The sequence below is a fragment of the Petaurus breviceps genome, unplaced genomic scaffold, assembly GCF_028583685.1.
Source record: "Petaurus breviceps papuanus isolate PSGF00001 unplaced genomic scaffold, PetGlider_PUasm1.0 174, whole genome shotgun sequence".
Classification (NCBI taxonomy): domain Eukaryota; kingdom Metazoa; phylum Chordata; class Mammalia; order Diprotodontia; family Petauridae; genus Petaurus; species Petaurus breviceps.
Genome location: NW_027185761.1, coordinates 49,916,771 through 49,936,262, shown reverse-complemented (window position 1 = coordinate 49,936,262; position 19,492 = coordinate 49,916,771). Strand labels below are relative to the sequence as shown.

The 19,492-nt window shown below is 40.6% G+C and overlaps 1 protein-coding gene and 1 long non-coding RNA gene across 7 annotated transcripts in view; one reads left to right on the top strand and one right to left on the bottom strand.

Moving 5' to 3' along the window:
* The window catches only part of ADAMTS9 (ADAM metallopeptidase with thrombospondin type 1 motif 9), a 194,803-nt gene that overhangs the window by 39,976 nt on the left and 135,335 nt on the right, over positions 1 to 19,492 (bottom strand). For all 3 annotated transcript variants that reach the window (XM_069084173.1, XM_069084174.1, XM_069084175.1), the window contains 2 exons: positions 8,987 to 9,154; positions 1,113 to 1,283 (listed from right to left, as the gene is read on the bottom strand). In XM_069084173.1, coding sequence (XP_068940274.1) covers positions 1,113 to 1,283; positions 8,987 to 9,154 — 339 coding nt within the window. The remainder of the gene's footprint in view (positions 1 to 1,112; positions 1,284 to 8,986; positions 9,155 to 19,492) is intronic.
* LOC138158155 (uncharacterized) overlaps positions 1,207 to 19,492 on the top strand; it is a 30,076-nt gene continuing 11,790 nt past the window's right edge. Inside the window, exons 1-5 of one of the 4 annotated variants that reach the window (XR_011167572.1) lie at positions 1,207 to 1,300; positions 14,821 to 14,896; positions 15,081 to 15,243; positions 15,761 to 15,927; positions 18,853 to 19,290. This is a non-coding gene — a long non-coding RNA (uncharacterized lncRNA). Of the gene's footprint in view, positions 1,301 to 14,820; positions 14,897 to 15,080; positions 15,244 to 15,760; positions 19,291 to 19,492 lie in introns of all 4 variants that reach the window. The other 3 variants (XR_011167571.1, XR_011167573.1, XR_011167570.1) reach the window with 3 other exon arrangements.

Sequence of the window (19,492 nt, the reverse complement as noted above, 5' to 3'; positions counted from 1 at the left end):
GTGTGTGTGTGTGTGTGTGTGTGTGTGTGTGTGTGTGTGTGTGTGTGAAATTCTTGAGAGATCTCAAGGTTGGAAGAGTGCACAAGGCATACTTTCTCCCTCTATTCCTGGGTAAGGCTCCGAAAACCCTATGACATCTTATTCTAAAAGCTCTCCCAGAAAAAAGATTCCCCCGAAGTAGGGGTCTGCCATTTGGGGGAAAACCCAACAAATTGTTGGTACGTGGATGTGATGCAATATGATTGTTGCAGAGATATTCTAGGTATGACTTGATTAAGGTCACACAGGCTGTAATGGAGCTGGGATCCAAGCCCCAGGTCATAGGACCTTAAGTATCTATCTAGAAGAGATCCCAGAGTTTGCCTAATCCAGTGCCTCCTTTTATAGGTGAGGAAACCGCAGCTCAGACTGGAGGGTGACTAAACTGCCCAACGCCCACACAGGTGGTCAACGTCACGTGTGAGAATTTCGCCCAAGCCCTTCTGATTCCACGCTCTTCACCAATGTGACAAACTTTCTATTCCTGAACCAAATATTAACTTCAAGTGGAAAAACCCACAAAACAACACAGTCTATTCATTGTGACTCTGATGAGCAGTTACTTCAGACCACATACTTTTGGTTTTTTTCAAGTTCTCAGACCCTTGGAAATTAACTGAAGTTTCAGGGACAACTGCTGTCCACACAACAGTCCACCAAGAGACACCCAGGAAGAAAAGCATGTGGGACCTGATTGGAGTCTGTGCTGGACTTTTTTATACCAGTAATGGGACAGCAGCGGTTGAGAGGCTTTTCTCCGCCTCCTTCTAATCTGTTCTCTCATCCTCCCCTCCTTCTGAACGAGTTGGACTCTTTCCTCACAGTTAGCCTAACTTGAATATTCAGATCACCATCACTATATTGTATAAAAAGGAAGAGGACTCTCACTCCGGACAATGGAAATCCTGGCTGTCTGACAGAGGACTGCTGGAGCCAGAGCTGTCGTCCTTCTCAGTGGCTGGACTTCACAGCAGAAGTAATGTGATGCCGGCCGGTGAACATTGCGGGTGGGGGGGTGGGGACCGGGTAGGGAAGGACGCCTGACAGCTGCCTCCCCCCGGCCCTCTACTTACACTTTGCCATTCCTCCGTCCTCCAAGTATACAGTGGACAAGCCGGGGAGAGGCAGGTCTGCTCGGATGCAGGTCTGGTGTATAGGTTGCATTCGGTCTCCCTTGTTTTGTGGGCTCCAGTCCGACAGTCCACATTCCTCTGCTGGACTCCTTGGCCACAAGACACAGAGCACTGAGGAGACAGACAGAGTAAGTGGGAGCTTCTTATATTTTTTTTCAGGGAGGGGAGGGAGAGAGGATGGAAAAGAGGTTTACATTCCTAATTAAAAACCTTCTACAACTATCTGGGCCATTGATGATATTTCCAAAGAAAGTCATGAAAGACAATGTCTGAGTTCTAGAAAAACACCAAATTTCAGATTTGTATGTTTTCACTTGAACCCCAGAAGTCAACAAAAAATCCCAACCACTTTGTCACTGAAAACTCTAAGAAGTAAATCTGAATGAAAAGGAAAAAAAAGTCAGGGACAATATTAGCACAATATAAAAACGGGGACGTTACATCAAGTGAAAAACAAAAATGGTTTATGTCTGGGGATTTGGGGCACTTGAGAATTAAAATATAGGATAAGACTGGAGTTTCATAGCATGATTCTGAAAAAACAATCCCATGGAAACATAAAAGAAATTATCGAACACTTTATAGTCATATAAGTAGAAGATATCTCCTCTCATCTATTGCCTTGCAAAATGTTCTTCCACCCAATTTCATTCCTGTATTGGTGTCTACAAATATGGATGCATATATTAAGAGGATGGGGCAGGGGTCTAGGGGAAGGAAAAAAAGAAACATTTTCTCAAGTGTTTTCATCCCTTGAAGAGAGAATGTAAATCACATGGAAATAGTTTATTGACCCAACCCCACCATCCAACATATTAAATCTGCAATTAGCTCTTCTCTAAATTAATTTTTTATGGTTTCTTTATGGTGAGGTTCCATAATCTTGCTTGTGAGCAGGATGAGAATCATTGTTTTTATTATGGTTTAGAAAATAAGAAAAGAAAATCATCATACTATTAGGATGGGCATTCTTGGTCATTAAAAATGTCTGCCAAACTATAGGGCTCGCTCCACCTTCTTTAATGGGACTGCCGCTACCAAACATGTTTAACACGTATTAAGGCCACATCCATCTGAGTGGAATGTCATGAATAATGGAATTAAGCTGCTGACACAATGCAAAAATTCTCTTTCAATTAGCATGCAGGAAAATCCATCATTGGGTAAGACTAATGAGAATTCACTATCAGAAAACATCATAAAGCATAACCAAATGAATTCCTCCAAATAATCATTTTTTTCCATTACAGATACTTAGCAATAAAAGTGACTTTCTTTAGAAGGCTGGCCATGCATCCAAATTTATTCAAATATTTCCCATGTGAACACTGATATGACTGTCAGCCTTTAAAGGTTTATAGGGAAACATTGGATAACGGGTAAAGATTATGAATAATCGCGGGTAGCATTACCTGAGGCTGAACCATGGAAATGGGAGTTAAAACATCGGGGGCACAGAAAGAATCAGGCTTTTGAGGCCAAATTTACTCCCTGGGGATGGAAGGGATGAAGGGAGATGAAGTCTGTGCTACTCAAAACAGAGGGTCTGCTGAGAAGTGGATGTTAAAAGCACAGAAGAGGTACAGCAGGCTATGCTATAAGGTAACTACTTTGCCAGTGACAGAAATCCCATTGAAGGCAGAAGGCAAAACGAAAAACAAACCATTTGGCTGTCGTTCAATTGGAATCTTCAACACAAAAGGCAATCATGTTCCAGGATAAATTGTCTGAGTAATAACCCATAGCAACCAAAGCCCCACGTAGATTTCTGTTAAATGGAAGACGTGGCAGGAATGTTAGCCTAGGACTTACTATTAGGCCAAGCTCAAACCCTTCAAAATGTTTTAATTTAAAACATTTTAAATTTAAAATTTCTTCTTTAAAAGAAGAAACAAAACATGATGAGTTTGGGGAGGACTTGGGAGGGTGAGGGGCATGCATGCTAACACTCTAGCAAGCTGCCCCCTTTTTACTACCTACAACAGGGTCCCTGTGAAGTTCGAAGGAATTAGTATGCTTTAAATGCTTTCCAAATTTTTAAACAATATATAAATGCATGTGTTTTTTTTTTTGAAGAGGGGAGTCAAAACCTGTGACTTCAACTATTTAAAGGAACTCCCTTGATGAAAACTCGCACTAACATTCATGGCAATTCCCTTTCAAGGTATAATGTTAAAGAGATACTTGGAGGCATTGGGAAGGTCCATGACTTCCCCATGGTCACAGGGCTAAAATGTGTCAGAGGTACCTCCAGATCTTTGTGACCAGCCTTCCAGATACTATACCATGACATGTCTCTTCACGTCAGTGGTTTTTGTGATTATTCCTCGGCCAAAGGTCAATTTTCTGGTGCAACTGTACTCGAGTCTGTAGCTTGTATGTTATCAATGCTAAGATATGGTCTATAAGTGTTTCCTAACTTAAGAAAACATCCAGTTGGAATAAAAAAGTGAAGATAATAAGCTGAATAATGTATTCTTGTCTAAATTCATGTGCTGAAAATGTGGCAGAATAAAAAAAAACAAGAGAAATGAAATGACAGGAATTTGGGTCTCTGGCAAATTAAGTCAAGGAAGATGTTGATTTCTATTCATCAATTTCATGATCATATATTAGCTATGGATCAAAAAAGTCCAGCGGATGAATGTGAATCTTTAAAAGGAAAAATTATCCACATTTTAAAAATGCCAAAGTCATTTGGAGAAGTGATGGGTAGGAGAAAATTTTACATGATTACAAATGCCCAGCAAGGTCCAGTCTCTGAAATGCTGAATATTGCAGCTGGCCTGTGGAATGTTTTCAGAGTTGCAATGTACAAGGTTGACTGCCCTGTGCCATACTATTTGTTGTTACAATCATTTCTATGGCACTGGTGGTTCATTTTGGGTTCCCACTAGTTAATTCTGAAACCTTCCTAAAGAAAGGGCATTAAAAAGTATAACAAAATCAAGCAAACAGACCTAGCATGATTCTGCTGCCTAGATGGGGGTTGCTGTTTGTTAACCCTCAGCCGATTTGCAGAGAAAAGCTCTGAGACTGGAAAGGTTGAATGCAATACTTTAGGGCCATTCTCTTAATATTACAGATTACTGGCACAGTTTGCAAAGTGTTTTGTTTTTAATTCATTAACTACTGAGCTGTGAGAACTGAGCACATTTCTCCAGATTCTCTACCTAGCAACAGTTGTATCCCTAAATCACTGGTCTTAGAGGGAAGTAACACATTTGATTTAAGGCAGAAAGCGAATTGAGATCTGAATGGGATATGAGAAGGACTTGATGGCCTGTAAAGTCATTTCTAGCTCTAAATCTCTGGTCCCCATCCTGCAATACTCTTTTGGCCCCAAGCCCATTAATCATATATGGAAAAATACTTGAAAACATTTTGTTTTTGGCCTAAAATCTTAAACAAATTGAGTCACAGAAATTCTTAAACAATTTGGGCCTCAATTTCCTCATCTGTAACATGAAATTGGATGACATGACTTCTAGATTTCCTGAGCCTATAAATTAGGGTATTGACATTTTTAGAAGAGAATGATGTTGACTTAGAAACTTTCAGAGTGCTAATTCAGGAAATGATGAACTATTAATCCAGAGGACTAAAGAAGAAACATGCAACCCACCTTCTGCCAGAAAGGCAGGAGGGCTTAAGATGGACTGAAAAATGTGGAAAGATGGAGAATTTTAGACATGGACAATGGGGGAATTTGTTTTTGCTAGGCTATCCAAATTTGTTACCAAGATTTTCTTTTTTTCATTATTTAATTGGAGTGAAGCAGTGTGAGGAATAGACTAATGCTTGTAAAAATAAGTAAATTTTAAAAGAGAATGCTGTTTAGAAGTAATTTTCAAAAGTTCATAGATCATGGGCTAGAAGGAACCCCAATCTAGTCATAGGATCATAGATTTGGACTTAGAAGGGACCTTTGGGTCATCTAGTTCAACTCTCTTATTTTATATCTGAGGAAACTGAGACCCAGGCAGATGAACTCGTACTCTAAGGTCATACAGGTAGTAAGCACTGGGGGAAGGGGGGGGGGGTGGGATTTCAGTTTAGGGCTTCTGTCTCCAGGGTTCCAGAGCTAGTCTTCTTTCCATGGTACCAAAGCTGTTTGCTTGCCACCTTACTTTCCTATTCCTACAACAAAAGAGTCAAGCAGAGATAATTATCATAATTTAAGTAAAGTCAAAGTAAACCAGGCAATAAACATCAATTAATTGTAAAACTATGTGTGTGGGGAGGGGTGAGATGGAAGGAAGATTTGTTCCTGTTATCTGACAGACTGTCTTCTTCCAGTCCTCCATTCTGCACATGTTAATACAACTATGGTACATGGATCCTAGTTCGTATCTCTATAAATGAGAATGAGGGAATGACCAAGGCAAAGACTTTGCTTTCGAGTACTCACAGCTTCAGTGGATAAGAATCTGGCTCTCTATTTGCAAGCATGACTCCTAAACCCTGTCCCACCAAAAATGTGACCGAGAGCAGTACTTGCCACCCAGTGGAAGGTGAATGCTTCCTTTTTACATGAAAGAAAATTAAAAGGAGAACAGCAGACACTATGTTTACATACTTGCGAAAGATCAAACACAGAAGTGGGACTTCCTTGGCTTCTGCAGGGGAGGGGGGAAGATAAATGTATGACAAAGTCCCCCATCTCTGAAAGGGGGAGTCCCTTAGAGGAATTTAAATTGCAATTAGTGTGTTGATGTTGCTTGTGTCAAAAGGTCTGTACAATCATCCTTTGATTTGATGGCTTCTGGGTCAACATCTTCTAAATTATCAATAGTTTTTCTCTAATTGTTCTCTTAAATCTAATGATCTATATTCTATGTTAAATCATCAAGACAGGGTAGTTTAGGGGTTCTGTGAACTCAAAATATTTTGATCATTGTATTTCACTATAATTTACTTCCTTTTAAAATCCCATGTATTTCATTTTATGCATTTAAGCACATTTAAGCACTTATTCGGAGAAGTGATCCATAGGCATCCCCAGACTGCCAAAGGGGTCCATGACACATACAAAGTTAAGAATTTCCAAAGTACTGGATAGATAGGAGGCCCAGGAGTCAGCAAGACATGGGTAGTATCCTGTCCTTCACACATACTAGCTGTGTGATCATGGGAAGTTGTTGAACCTCTGAAGACAGCTCTGTAAGACTGTCAGTTTGAGAACAGTTTGTTGATCTCCATCATTGGACAGTTTCCATATTGGCAATTCCCCACAGCAATGAAATCTCAGGGGTGGGAAGCCTGCTCCCCTCACCCAATGACATTTTTCTTCCAAACGTTCTTCAAATGCTAATGATCACTATTACTTTTCTAATTGTTATAAAAGAACAATTGCACAGAAATGATACAGGTAATAAAAATTTAGAGTAAATTTCTATAGTGCCCCAAGAATAAAGTGGTTTATTTGTGTACTACCCAGATTCACTGTGATGGACAAAGTAAGGGGTTGAAAACTGTTTTTCAAAACCCTGGATTAAAAAAAATTCAAAGGATGAGCATTAAGTTTTGGGGGTGCGGGAGACCCTAGAGTTTGCAGTGAAGCTATTTTCCTATAAATGGCTCATTTTCTTTTCAAGGTTAAGATCTGAAAATGTGTAACATTTCAAAACAACTTTCAGAGACTTTCAAATCCATTTTTCTCCTTTCTGTCTCAGAAGCACTGCAACCTCAATAGTTTTGTTTTTGTTTTGTTCTTTCAAAGGTAGGCAGGGCCTTATTCTGCAAGCTTGCATTTTTGCAAACTTTATCACCACTCTCACTTTCTGCCAGGGAGAGAAAGTATGCTCACGACTCAATTCAGTATCAAATGGCAGATCCACATTAGATAAAAGAGCCCCCAAACAAGTGGTTTGAAACTAATAATTCTGAAGAGCTGAGGCTAAGGGGGATTGTCCTTGTTTCCTGAGTGTGAGAGTCTCTACTTTTTTTCAGGTCAGTTCATTAGCATGCCAATATTCCTCCAGTGTTCGGGTCACCTTTCCCTGTACATGACAGGACTCTAATTCATTCCAGCTCCTTTCCCAAAGGGTACAAACGGACTCCCACTGCACAGAGGCTTGACTGGGTGTTTTGATCACTCATTCCAACAAATCAAATCAACGCATTATAAAGCAGGCCGAAGTCCATTACATAACTGTCTTTATTTTGTTAGCTATAGAAATGATTCCCATAAGCCTTCATTTCTTAACAGGTGAAGCTTTTTTCCAGGGGAGTACATTCCTTGTAATCCTTTTATCTGTCATTCCCCAGTGGTTAAGTCTAATGATCGGAAACGCGTGGGAAATTTTTGCTTACCATCACAATCCTAGAGAGTCTAGAAATAAAGCTAACCGTATTTACTAATAATGAGCAAAAGATTCTTTTAATCTCTTTTTTATAATATAATAACAATAAAAAGTTCTTCCAGTGAACATGCAGCTAGGGGTAGAAATTATGAATCATAAGGAAAAGTGACGGGGCATGAAACTTTACAGGAGAACAAACTAATTAATAGGAGATCTTAAATAATGCTGGTGTTGACTCTCAGACTAATCGAATATTCTCCAGGATCAGAGACCAGAAACAAACCAAGTGTATCAATAAGTTAGGGAAAACAAGTTAAGGAATGATGGGCCAAAGAGAGCTATAGCTTTGAAATCCAATTGGTCCATGAAACCAGAGTAAGAACCAAATCTGTCTGAGGGAGAATCAGCTGATTCTTTGAATGTTCGATTTTTAAAAAATAGATTGATCATTCATTAGGATAAAGGCTTAAGCAGGATTAAAGGGGCTTTGCACGGACACTGAACAAACCCATGTGTTTATTTTTCTTGAGTGGAGCAGACGTGGGGGGAAGCCTGGTCGCAGAGATGGAAAATCTAAGAGGATTAGAAAATGGCTAGAAAAACTGAGATGAGTAGAAAAAAAAAATCAGAACAAGACTGAGAAAAAATGTGAGTTGTTAGTGTATGGTTAGGGTTAGGAGAAAAAAAAATCTGATATGGTTAGAGTTTTATAAAACCTAAAAGGCTGCTCATTTCTTAAAAATGTCAGGGACCCAAACCTTTTGAGTTCATTGCTCTCTCTCTCTTTTTTCATTTTGAAACTGGGAATGCCAAAAATCGTTCCCATGTTAATGTGGTCATGTCCAAGTATACTTTAGGTCCTGTTTAATAATGTGGAACATCTCAAAGAATTTTTATCAGAGGTTATGTCCTGGGGCCCTTTGCAGGTCAACCTATTTGATTTTTCATCTATTGATGTACAGAAAAATCCTGTTAAGTTTTATCAATTGAGTAAAAGACCCGTTTAAGCTTATATTCTTTTCAAAGACTTCATTACTTTCAAGTACACACAGTATGGAAAATCAAGTCAGAAATGTTGTCAAGTAAAGGCTAGGAGTTCTTTGTGGGGGTCTGCTTTAATGAATAGATAAAGAGGCCTGAAACTGGCTTACCAATTGCTCCCATATACATGGAAACATCTAAGACTCCTGAAAAAGGGTCTGTTCTCTTAAACAGGGTAAAGGCCTTCTTTCATCTTGTTTGTACTGATCATTTACTTAGCAAATCCTGTCTTGAGGGAGTTCAAAGGTAACCTTCAGCCCAACTTCAGACCAGATAGATGGCTACCCGTTGTAAATTGGGTCGAGTCCCAACCAATAGAGACTTTCTGAATGTGTTTTGCTCCCTCTTCCACCCCACTTTGAAAGAACAGCACAGACCACATGGAGAAGAAACATCACCTCCCTTCTTTGGTAGCAGCAATGCAGCAAAGGAAGGCTATAAACTGGGAGGGGACAAGTTATTGCTCACCTGGCTCCAGGCTCCAGCCTTCCACTTTGGACATCTTCCTCCTCTGCACTTTCTTTGCCCGTTAGGCTTAGCCAGATGCTTACAGTAATCATTCTCTAAATGTTTTCCATCTTTTGCCATGCAGTACACATTTCGTTGTTTATGCCCCCGACCACAAGAGACAGAGCACTGGAATATAAAGCAATGGCAGTGGGTTTTTTCATCAATCAATCAGTCATTCAACAAGCATTTAGTAAACAGCTACTTGCTACAAGCTGAGGGTACAAAGACAAAAGGGAGACCCTGCCCTCAAGGAGATTATATTCCATAATGGAAAAAAACACATACACATAAAAGCGAGTACAAGATATACACACAATAAGGTCATTTCCAGGTCCAAAAGAGGCATTTGCAGCTTGGAATGGGAATTAGGAAAGGCTTCACATGGGGGGCAGGGATGGGACTGGAATCCAGCTTCTAAGAGACAGAGGTGAGGAGGTGGGCCATTCCAAGCAAAGGGGGCCCTTGGGCATAGGTAAGAGGGGAGATAGAATGTTGTGGAGGAGGTACAGCAAGAAGGTCATTCTGGCTGGAATCTAGAATGCATGAAGGGGGTCGTGGACAAGGTGCATATGGCCACATACACGTGTGCCTATGTAGGTATATACATACATGTGCACACACATACACATGTATACATATTTCTGCAATTTACATATAATGAACAATTCTGGAAATACAGGAGGGAGTCCAGTTATGAAGAGCTTTAAATAGAGTATAAAGGAATTTGTATTTTTATCCTGAAGCACTAACAAGTCTTGGAAACTACCTGAGCAGGTGAGTGACGTGGTCAGACCTGGAGTTGGCAATTGTGTGAAAGGAAGCATGGGGTTTCACAAAACCAATGAAACAAATAATAAAGAAGTCTCCTCAAAGCCACCAAGTCCCATTTCCCCATCATCTTATTGGGTCCTTTGCCTTCTAGACCATCTGAGTAAAGCTAAGCTGCCCTTTCTAGACCGCTTCTATAGGGACGTGCTGTCCAGGCATTATCTCATTTGGGACTCTCAAGACTCTGCGAAGTAGGTGTTACATGTGCTACTGTCCCCATTTTGTAGATGTGGAAACTGAGACGCCAGCTTGCCCAAGGTTGCATGTGATTGGAAGTGAGGCCTTCTGGATTCCAAACCCAATGCTCTATCCAATGCCCCAAGCTGCCTCTCCACCCCTGATTGGTATTATGAAAGAAAAAACATATTGAAAGCCTGGTAGAAATGAATCCATGGCCAAAGAGTAATTGTATTTATTTCTTTTTAAGTTTTGACAGAATTGCAGTCATCAAGCATGAAGCATGATGAACACACACCTTTTATCATAAGAAAATTCTTTCAATAAAAGATTACACTTTAGTGTAGTGGATAGAACAAGGCCTGGATTCAAATCCAGCCTCAGACACTTAATAGCGGTGTGGTCCTGGACAAGCCTTTTCTCCTCTGTACAATGAGAAAGTTGGATTCAACATCCCTCCTAATCCTAAAGTACCTTACTAACTTCTCATTCTCTTCTTTGCATTTCATCAAAAAATCCTTCTGCTAAAAGAAGAAGAAAAGTAAGTGTCTTGAGGGCAGGAACAGTTCCAGGTATTTCTTTTTTGTTTTTGTCTTTGTAACCCCAGAAGCTAGCACTGGGCCCAGCACATAGTAGGCATTTAATAAATGCTTGTTGAAGGAATGAATGAATGAACTTCTGCCTGCTTCATGAGTTGGGTAATAGGTCCATTTTATAAATGCACATTTGCTGCCTCCTAATTAAACATCTGAAAAAATCTTCTTAGCCATCTTCCAAAGGAAAAACTAAAAGCTCTGAGTCTTTAAAGCCTGAAGTTTTGAATCCAAAGGAAATGAGGTGAAAAGAGCCCTAAGAATCCAGAGGCACACCAAGCAGGTAAGTCGGTGCCAAACTCGGTCAGTGAGGCCCCTCATTTCCATCTCAATCTGCAGGTTCATTGAACCCTTTCAAATGTGACCACGTCTGACATGTTGACCGACCCTAAGTAACGGGACTTTGATTTCAGCTTAGGCTCCTCTGGAAGGTTTAGGAATCAAAGGGTTTATGGAGCCAGGACAAGAATTTCAGATGACAGGTTCCTGGAGAATTACGAGAGTTGCTTTCCCCAGATGAATGCACCAAGATCCTCAACTTCCATTTCCTCATTAAGGCTTACAGAAATCATTAAAAGCCTGCTCACAAGCTGGCTGGTTCAGGTTTTCATTGCGTGGTATTTTCAATATCATCAGCCCTTCCCCACTTCCCTATCGGAGTGAAATGACTAAGGAGGAGGAGGAATATGGGAAAATGTCATTCAGTAGATTTCAAGGGTCACCCCTTCCCTCCAAGACTTCTTTCTCATTCCTTCTTCCTTCCTGACTCCTATGCTTAAATTAAGCTATAATAGAAAAATAACATCTTTTTCTACAGACAAACAAAGCTACATACAGTATTGGAGACAGGAAATGGACTTGTGGTTTCATTTGCCCATGTAACTTCTGGGGAGAAACTCCTTTTGTTACTGCCAGCTGATAGCTTTTCAACACCTCATAGTTTCAGATAATTCTCTAGAATGTTAAAAGGTTAATTAATTTGCCCAGGATCATGCCACCATTATGTGTCAGAAGTAGGCCTTGAATTGTCTTCCAGATGCAGAAACCAACTTTCTCTGTTCACTATGCTATATAACCTCATGTAAAATAGATAAAGCAGTAACCAAGTACCCATCAATCTATGTATATTGAAAGCTGGAGGACCCCCACATACACACACTTCTTAACAGCAGCTCTTAGAAAATCGAAAAGAACACTACTTTTAATTAGGCTTTTATTTTTTAATAGCTTAAGTAATGTATTTTTTCCTCAGCTACCTTCTCATAGTATTTAGATTGTCTCTGATTAATTGGATTTGTTGTGAGGCATATTCTGGTGACTCAGGAAATCACTTTGGGTTCTTGTCTTGTTTTTGATTTTGTTATTTTTTTTGTCACTTCCCAGTCTTGTCTGACTCTTTATGACTCCATTTGGGGGTTTTTTTGGCAGAGAAACTGAAGTGATTAGCCATTTCCTTCCCAGCTCATTTCACAGATGAGGAAACTGAGGCAAACAGAGCTAAGTGACTTAACTCACAACCACCCAGCTAGTAAGTGTCTGAGGCCAGATTTGAACTCAGGAAGATAATTCTAGGCCTAGCTTTTTATATACTATGGTGCCACCTAGCTGACCTGTCCTAATTTAGCCACTAATGAACAGCTTAACCTCAGACAAATTATTCCCCTTCCATGTTCTTCAATTTTATCATGTATAAACTGTAGATGAAGTCTAAGGTCCCCTCCTCCAGTCCTGAAATCCTGGGTTCCAAAGCAGAGGAAGGAAAGGAGATGCTGACTGTCCATGTCTATGCTAAAGCCAAGTTCTTGTGTCCTGAATGTAGGGAGATGTGTGTTTGCTGAGACCAAGAGTTAAAAGGGTCTGAGATTCTTGTAGCTCATGAGAAAAAAAGAACGCTGAAGGAAGTCAGTATTTCTGTAACTAGAAAGCAAAGGATGGATCTCTTCGGTGTTGCAAAGAAAACTGAGATTAAAGTTTTCTCAATAAAGGATGAGTAAGCTAGATTAATGTTGTTGAATATGTTTAGCTCATTTTCCTAGTTTTTCTGTAGGAGAATGAAAAAAAGGCATTTAAATGACATTAGCAAGCAGATCGTGCCACAATGGCTTAGGAATGGCTCAATTTCCTCACTCAATCAAACCAATTTTCTCTTCCGAAATAATTGGTTGACTGGATCCCTCATTATCCAACCAACTGTGGTCTCACAAAGACATCACCAAAGACCAGAGAAAATGGGTAGCAGGAACCAGAAAAAGTCAAAAAGCTTAGTGTAGTTGGACCAGAGCTTTTCAGACTGAGCAAAGCATGCACGCACCAAGGCAGAATGCAAGTGTGCTCAAAGCGTTTTGTCCAACACCATGTTAGAGTTGAATTGTTTCATTTACCAAATACTCATTCATAAAAAGTAAGTAGGATTCAGCTAGCCGACACATATTTTGGCGATCTTGACGTTCAGTGGTACTCTATCTATGAATAATTCTCAATTGAAGGACAACCTCAGGAATCATTGAAATGTAAAGGTCAGGCCACTGACTGAAGGGGAAATTATTAATATCAGTGTCATTATTGACATTCAGGCACTTCAGTGACAATGTGAATGCACTAAATGAATGAAAAAACATTTAACATGGTGCCAACCACTGTGTGAAATGCTAGGGATACAAACAGAAAAAGGAAAATTACCTGAACATGAGATTGGAATGACTTCCCAATTTGATACATCAAGAGCTCAAAAAATTTGGCTTAGATAGAGCCTGTCAGTCTGTCTGTTGGTGTGTGTGTGTGTGTGTGTGTGTGTGAGTGTGTTTTGTGTGTGTGTGTGTAACTATGCATTTGGCTTGAACAGAAGCTGCCTTAGAAAAAGGAATGCATGCTTAAGGATCATTCATGTTTCCATTTGGCTCAATTTGTTAAGACCTATAAAAGATTAGGAAATTTTCAAGATATCTAATCTGATGGCAAACACTTTTCTTTTAAGTCTTGATTTCTAAAGTACTAAGGAAGAGAGGCAGCTGCTACGGAAACTTTTCATGTTTTTTTAATAGACCTATTTTCTTAGGTATTTTTTTTTTAATGTTCAAATACAGTCAAGGACCAGATACTAAAATTTGAGGAAAACCTCTCCAGATTTTTTTCAAATCCTTTCCAAGACACCTCCCTTTGCATCTATTCATGTCACAGATAAAAACCAGCTAAATTCAGCCAAGTGTGTTAATGGAAGTTTATCAGGGAATGCTGTCTCTGAGGAACATTTTATACCCACTGCTGAAATAGCCTCCTCGTTAGCCAACAGAATTCTGAAAGCTTTCCATATCTGGAAAAAATCCCAACTTGTTTCTTTTCCCTCTCTCTCTCCCTCCCTCCCTCTTCCTCCTTCCCTTTCTCTTTCCTTGTCCCCGTCCTTCCTCTCTCTCTCTCTCTCTCTCTCTCTCTCTCTCTGTCACACACACACACACACACACACACACACACACACACACACTTCTTTCCCTCATTTACTTCCTCAGCACTTAGTCCCTGGCATATAGTAGGAATTTAAATTTTTTTTTCATTTATCTCATTCCTTCTCTTCCTCCCTCCCTTTTTTCCTCTCTCCTTTCCCTCTCCTCCATTTCCCTCTTTCTCCTCTCTTCCCTCTCTCTCTTCTTTTTCTCTCTCCCACCCTACTCCCCATCCCCACCGCCCCCCTCCCCAGTTGATTCCCAAACAATGTAATCTTTGCCTGTACACTCTCAGAAACATCAAGGTCAGTCCCACATGCCTGTGTCTTTCATGCTTTTGTTTATGGGAAGGAGTTCAAAGGATTGGGTGGAATGTCAGGCCTTTCTCAGATGATGTATTAACACTTTACACAAACCTTGGTTCAAGAGTTAGAAACGCCTCCTTTTCAACTAAACTCAAGACTGCTGAAAACAAAAGTTAATGGTGGGTCTCTTATGACCTTATTCAGCACCACAGCCTTCCTTGGATTTCAATGGGGGCTCTAAAAGGGGGTAATTGCAGGCTTGGAATTTCCCACTGGTTCTTCTGTTAGTTTTGATTTCTTCTAATTTCTACACTTATGCTGACTAGGGTTGTCTCTTAGCAATAGGCCTTCCATACAGTCCCAAATTGTCTATGTGCAGAAAAAAGGGAAGGGGCAGGGATAGCCTGAGTCTTATGGGAGTTCCTATTTCCCCTCTATTCCTCTATCTCCAGGTGACCTGAGCTATTTGGGGGATGGGAAGAACATGAAGGATAAGCCAGAATCATAGTGGGACAATTGGTCAAACAGGTAAGGGGATTAGACTATAGCTTAACAGGAAGGAATTGGGGTGTGGAGTGGGGTAGGGAGTAACAAGAAACTGGGTGGAAATTTTGGGAAATCAGGATTGTATTGCACCCATTAATTGTTGGGTGGCAAACTGAGTCACCAGGAAGGAAGTCCTGATGAGAAGTTAACGGAATTTTTGTCACAGTTGAAAAGGACCTGAGACCGCCTAGTACAACCTCAACCATAATCAGAATGTCTTTCCTGGTAAACTGGTCAAGTGCCCAATGGGTCTTTGTTTGAAGACTTCCAGGGAGGGAGAAGGCACTTCCTCCCAAGATGCTCTGCTCCAATTCTGGTCAGCTCTAATTGTGAGTATTTTCAGCTATGCTCCCTCAGTTTTCCTCTACAAGCTCTACTCACTACTTTCTAGTTCCAGCTTTTGGAATGGAGCAAACTTCTTTCTAATCCCTCTTTCATACAACTTGCCAAATTCTTGTGGCTAAACTGTCTTCTCTTCTCTAAGCTTTTTCTGATTTCCTGAAATCCTTATTTCCACATATCTGGATCACTCAAAACTCTAAGAGGCATTGTATTTGCCAGCTGCCTAGGTCCCTTCCAGTTCTAAAACTCTTTTTCCCTTTCCCTGGTCTCTCTCCCTTTCCCTTTCTCTCTCCTTACCCCCTTTGGGGGCCCCCCCCTGCACATTCTCTCCTCTGGCGCCCTCTCCCCCCCCCCCCCTCTCCTCTTTCTCTGTCTCCCACCTCCCCCCCCAGCTCTGTGACCCTAGAAATTAGAAAAGTTGCATCTGAGGAACTTCCCTTCTGAAATATATAGTCAATCTTTTTCAAAGCAACCAAAAGCTACCCATTAATCTATTCAAATTAGGACTCTTGATTAGCCAAAGTCTAAAATGATAGTCTCATATCCAAGAAGATATTGTGGGTTGCCAGGGATGCCAGATGACGAAGCAACACCACGTTACACGTATGCTCCTCCCTCCTGGACATCAAAGCACCTATCTGCTACACTGATGGAGCTGTGCAAATACCTTGGTAAGTACAAAGAATAACATTACTGGGCTTCAGATGGTTTGGGAGCACTTTCTCAGGAAACGCTTTAAAATGATGATCGCGTTGGCATTTAACATTTTGAGATGCTGGCAACTATAATCTATATTATTTGTTATAATATATTAAATAGCGTATTTATCCAAGATGGTAATAAAACAACACAGTAATTATCCTATATAATTAAATGATATGTTAATTATACTATATTATAGAACTTTGTATACATTTCAACAAAGACAGGCAGTGTGGGATAGCAGCTATGGTTTTGGGTTTAAAATCAGGAAAGTGTAGTTCAAACCTTGCTTCTAAGATTTATTCCACATGTGATTCTGGGCAAGTCACAACCTCGCAGTGGCCCAAACAACTCTCTAAATTACTGATGTGCACAAGAGAAGGAATTTCTTTACTGAGAGATCAGCACTGTGGCAAAATCACGGATTGGAACCAGGCAAACTTACTTGAAGTCTTCCAGTATGAGCAGAGTTGATGGAAGGTAAGGGCTAAAACGGTAGTTCTGGGAAGTGAGAATCCCAGTAGGGAGTAAAACCTCTCTCAGACAGTATTTAAATGCCAGAGTCACAATAGTTTATCCACAAAGACTGATCTGTTATTTGTAAGTCATGGGTCAGGCAACCAAAGCATCACAGAACAACAGATCTAGAATGTGAAAGGACCTCAGAGGCCATCTGGTACAATTCCCTTACTTTACAGATGAGGAAACTGAGGCCAAGAAAAGTTAGGTGACATGCCCAAGGTCACAAAGATAGCAAGTGTCAGAAGTAGGATTTGAACTCAGGTCCTTTTTACTCCAAAGCCAATTTTTGACTATACTATATGGCTGCTCTCAAATCCAGATGAAGGCAGGCATGACCCACTGATCAATGCTTTGAATCTCATCCTTTCTTTACAATGCCCTTAGTTTCTCCAGAGACAAAGTACAAATACAGCCGAATTCTGGAGAATATCAACCCAAAGTAGCCACCACCCATTCCTTAGTGCCCTTCCAATGTTTCTAGAGCACCAACTATGGACAAGTTACTGTTCTAGGTTCTGTAAGGGAAACAATGAGTGAGGTTCAATCATGGGCTCATAGACCTGAAGGCATCTAAGCCACTCTTTCCTCCACTTTACAGATGAGAAAACTGAGGCCAAGGGAAGTTAAGGGACTTGGCCAAGGTCAAACAGAAGTAACCACCAGACTATAGGAAGAGTGAACACAAGAGTAATGGGTAAGAACCCAATCCAGAGCACGCTCTGCTTACACACATACACACACACATGTTGGTCCCAAACATAGTCTTCTTTCACAATATCCCTGCCATGGTACTGTCCAAAGTTTGAAAGTCTTGAGATACGGAACATAGACACATATACATATGCCTGTACATATATATGTGTGTATACACATATACACACACATGCACATACAATAAAGGAGGTAGCTAAGTGGTTTAGTACATAGAATACTGGAACTGGAGTCAGGAAGACTCCCAGTCAAATTTGGCTTCAGATACATACTAGCTGTGTGACCCTGACCAAGTCACTTAACCTCTGTTTGCTTAATCCTCTGGAGAAGGAAATAGCTAACTTCTCTAGTATCTTTGCCAAGAAAGCCCCATATGGAGTCATGAAGCATCAGACAGGATGAGTTTGGGGAAGATTTCTGATGATCTTTTTTCTCCTAAAATACACATTCAAAATTCCTCTTTCATTACAGAAAGCCTAAACATTCCATTTTGGCTGACAATCTCATTCATCAATGAAAGGGGGAATTCGAACAAGTCATTCATAACTGGCATTCATACAACACTTCAGATACAATGCCTCTTTTTACCCTCATAACAACCCTATGAAGCAGGGGCTGTATTAGTCCCATTTTATAGGTGACAAAATGAAACCATGAAGAGGTTCAATAACTTGTTTATTGTCACATAGCTACCAAGTATCAGGCAGAATTTTAACCCAGGGCTTCCTAAATCCAAATTCACCACCCTTTCCACTTTCTAATTTTGCCTATCATACAGGATGCAGAAAGGTTTGGGAAGATGGATGGAAATTCTGACCTGGACCCTAGAACTACTTCAGTATCTGAAGGTTTTAAATCATTGGACAGTGCCATGGCGAGGCTGTTGTAAGAGCAAACTGTATATCAGACCAACATAAAATCACAAAGCAAAAGAATGTCAGTCACAGAAGGGACAAGTCATCTAGTTCAATCCTCTCATTTTTCAGATGAGAAATGAAATGACATGCCCAAGGTCACATAGTGAGTTGGTTTGCCTGTCCATTCTGATTCATTCATATAACTAAATTACAGTATAGCTAGACTGCTGAACTTGGAACCAGGAGATGTGGGTTCAAATCCCCCCATTGTAACACCTCTGAATCATGTGACTGTGCACAAGCCACTTAACTCTGCTGAGCCTCAGTTTCCTCATTTGTAAAATAAGGATAGTAATAATTTCACATCACAGGGTTCTTTGAAACTCTTAAGGCATTATGGAAATAAGAGTTAGCACCAGTTATTTCTTTGTTTAGTCAACATTCATTAAAGATAGGTAAATGTAATTGGGGCAGAATTAGAAGTAGGAATTTCCTTTTCCCAGTCTACTGTTTGCTCCCCTGAACTGTGCTGTTCATATCTCTTTGTGTCTTGGGGATCCCTGGAGAAAGAACGTTGAGGAACCCAGAGATGAAGAGTTCCTAATATTTGTGTGTGTGTGTGTGTGTGTGTCCCCTAGACTCCATGGGCATTCTGGTGGAGCCTCGGGATTCCTTCTCAGATTCTTGTATTTAAATGCATAGAACAGAATACATAGGATTACAAGGTAATCAACCAATAATTATGAGACAAAGCTGAAGTTTCTTTCCATCCAAGTTGGTAGACTCCTTGAAATCTATCACCAGACACAGGTTTAGAACCCTTGCCATCGAGGGAATGATTAGTATATGGACCATATAGGAAAGTGATTCTGAGAAGCCAGGTATGGCATTTGGAGTATCAACTGAGGATCAAATACACCCAAAGCACACAGAGATCCAGTCTGCTCACAACATCCTCCTGTCATTAAGGAAAAGCAGGTGAGATTGTTAACCTCATTGCCACCCACCACAGGGGGGAAGGGGAATAAGCAACATGCTTTACAATTATTATCTTATTTGACCCACACAACCCTGGACGGTTGGTGCTGTTAATATCCTCATTTTACAGATGGGGAAACTGAGGCACTCCACTCCAGTATGTTTGCCAAGAAAATCCTGAATGGGGTCATGAAGAGTTGGACATGACTGAAATGATTCAACAATTATAACCACCACCGCCATAATCAGCCAGGGTCACACTAGGTAAGTGTCTGAGGCTCGATTTGAACTCAGAGTCTTCCTGGCTCCAGGCTAGGGGCTCTGCTGACTGCATTTGAGCCCACCAAGTGTGCAAATTCTCCTTTTCTGGCTTTCTTTCTCCCTTCAAGGTTGCCTCCAATGTTCATTTGCACCTGATTCCCCCCTCAAAGGGAGATCAGTTGTCACTGTAGGGACAACTAGGCTT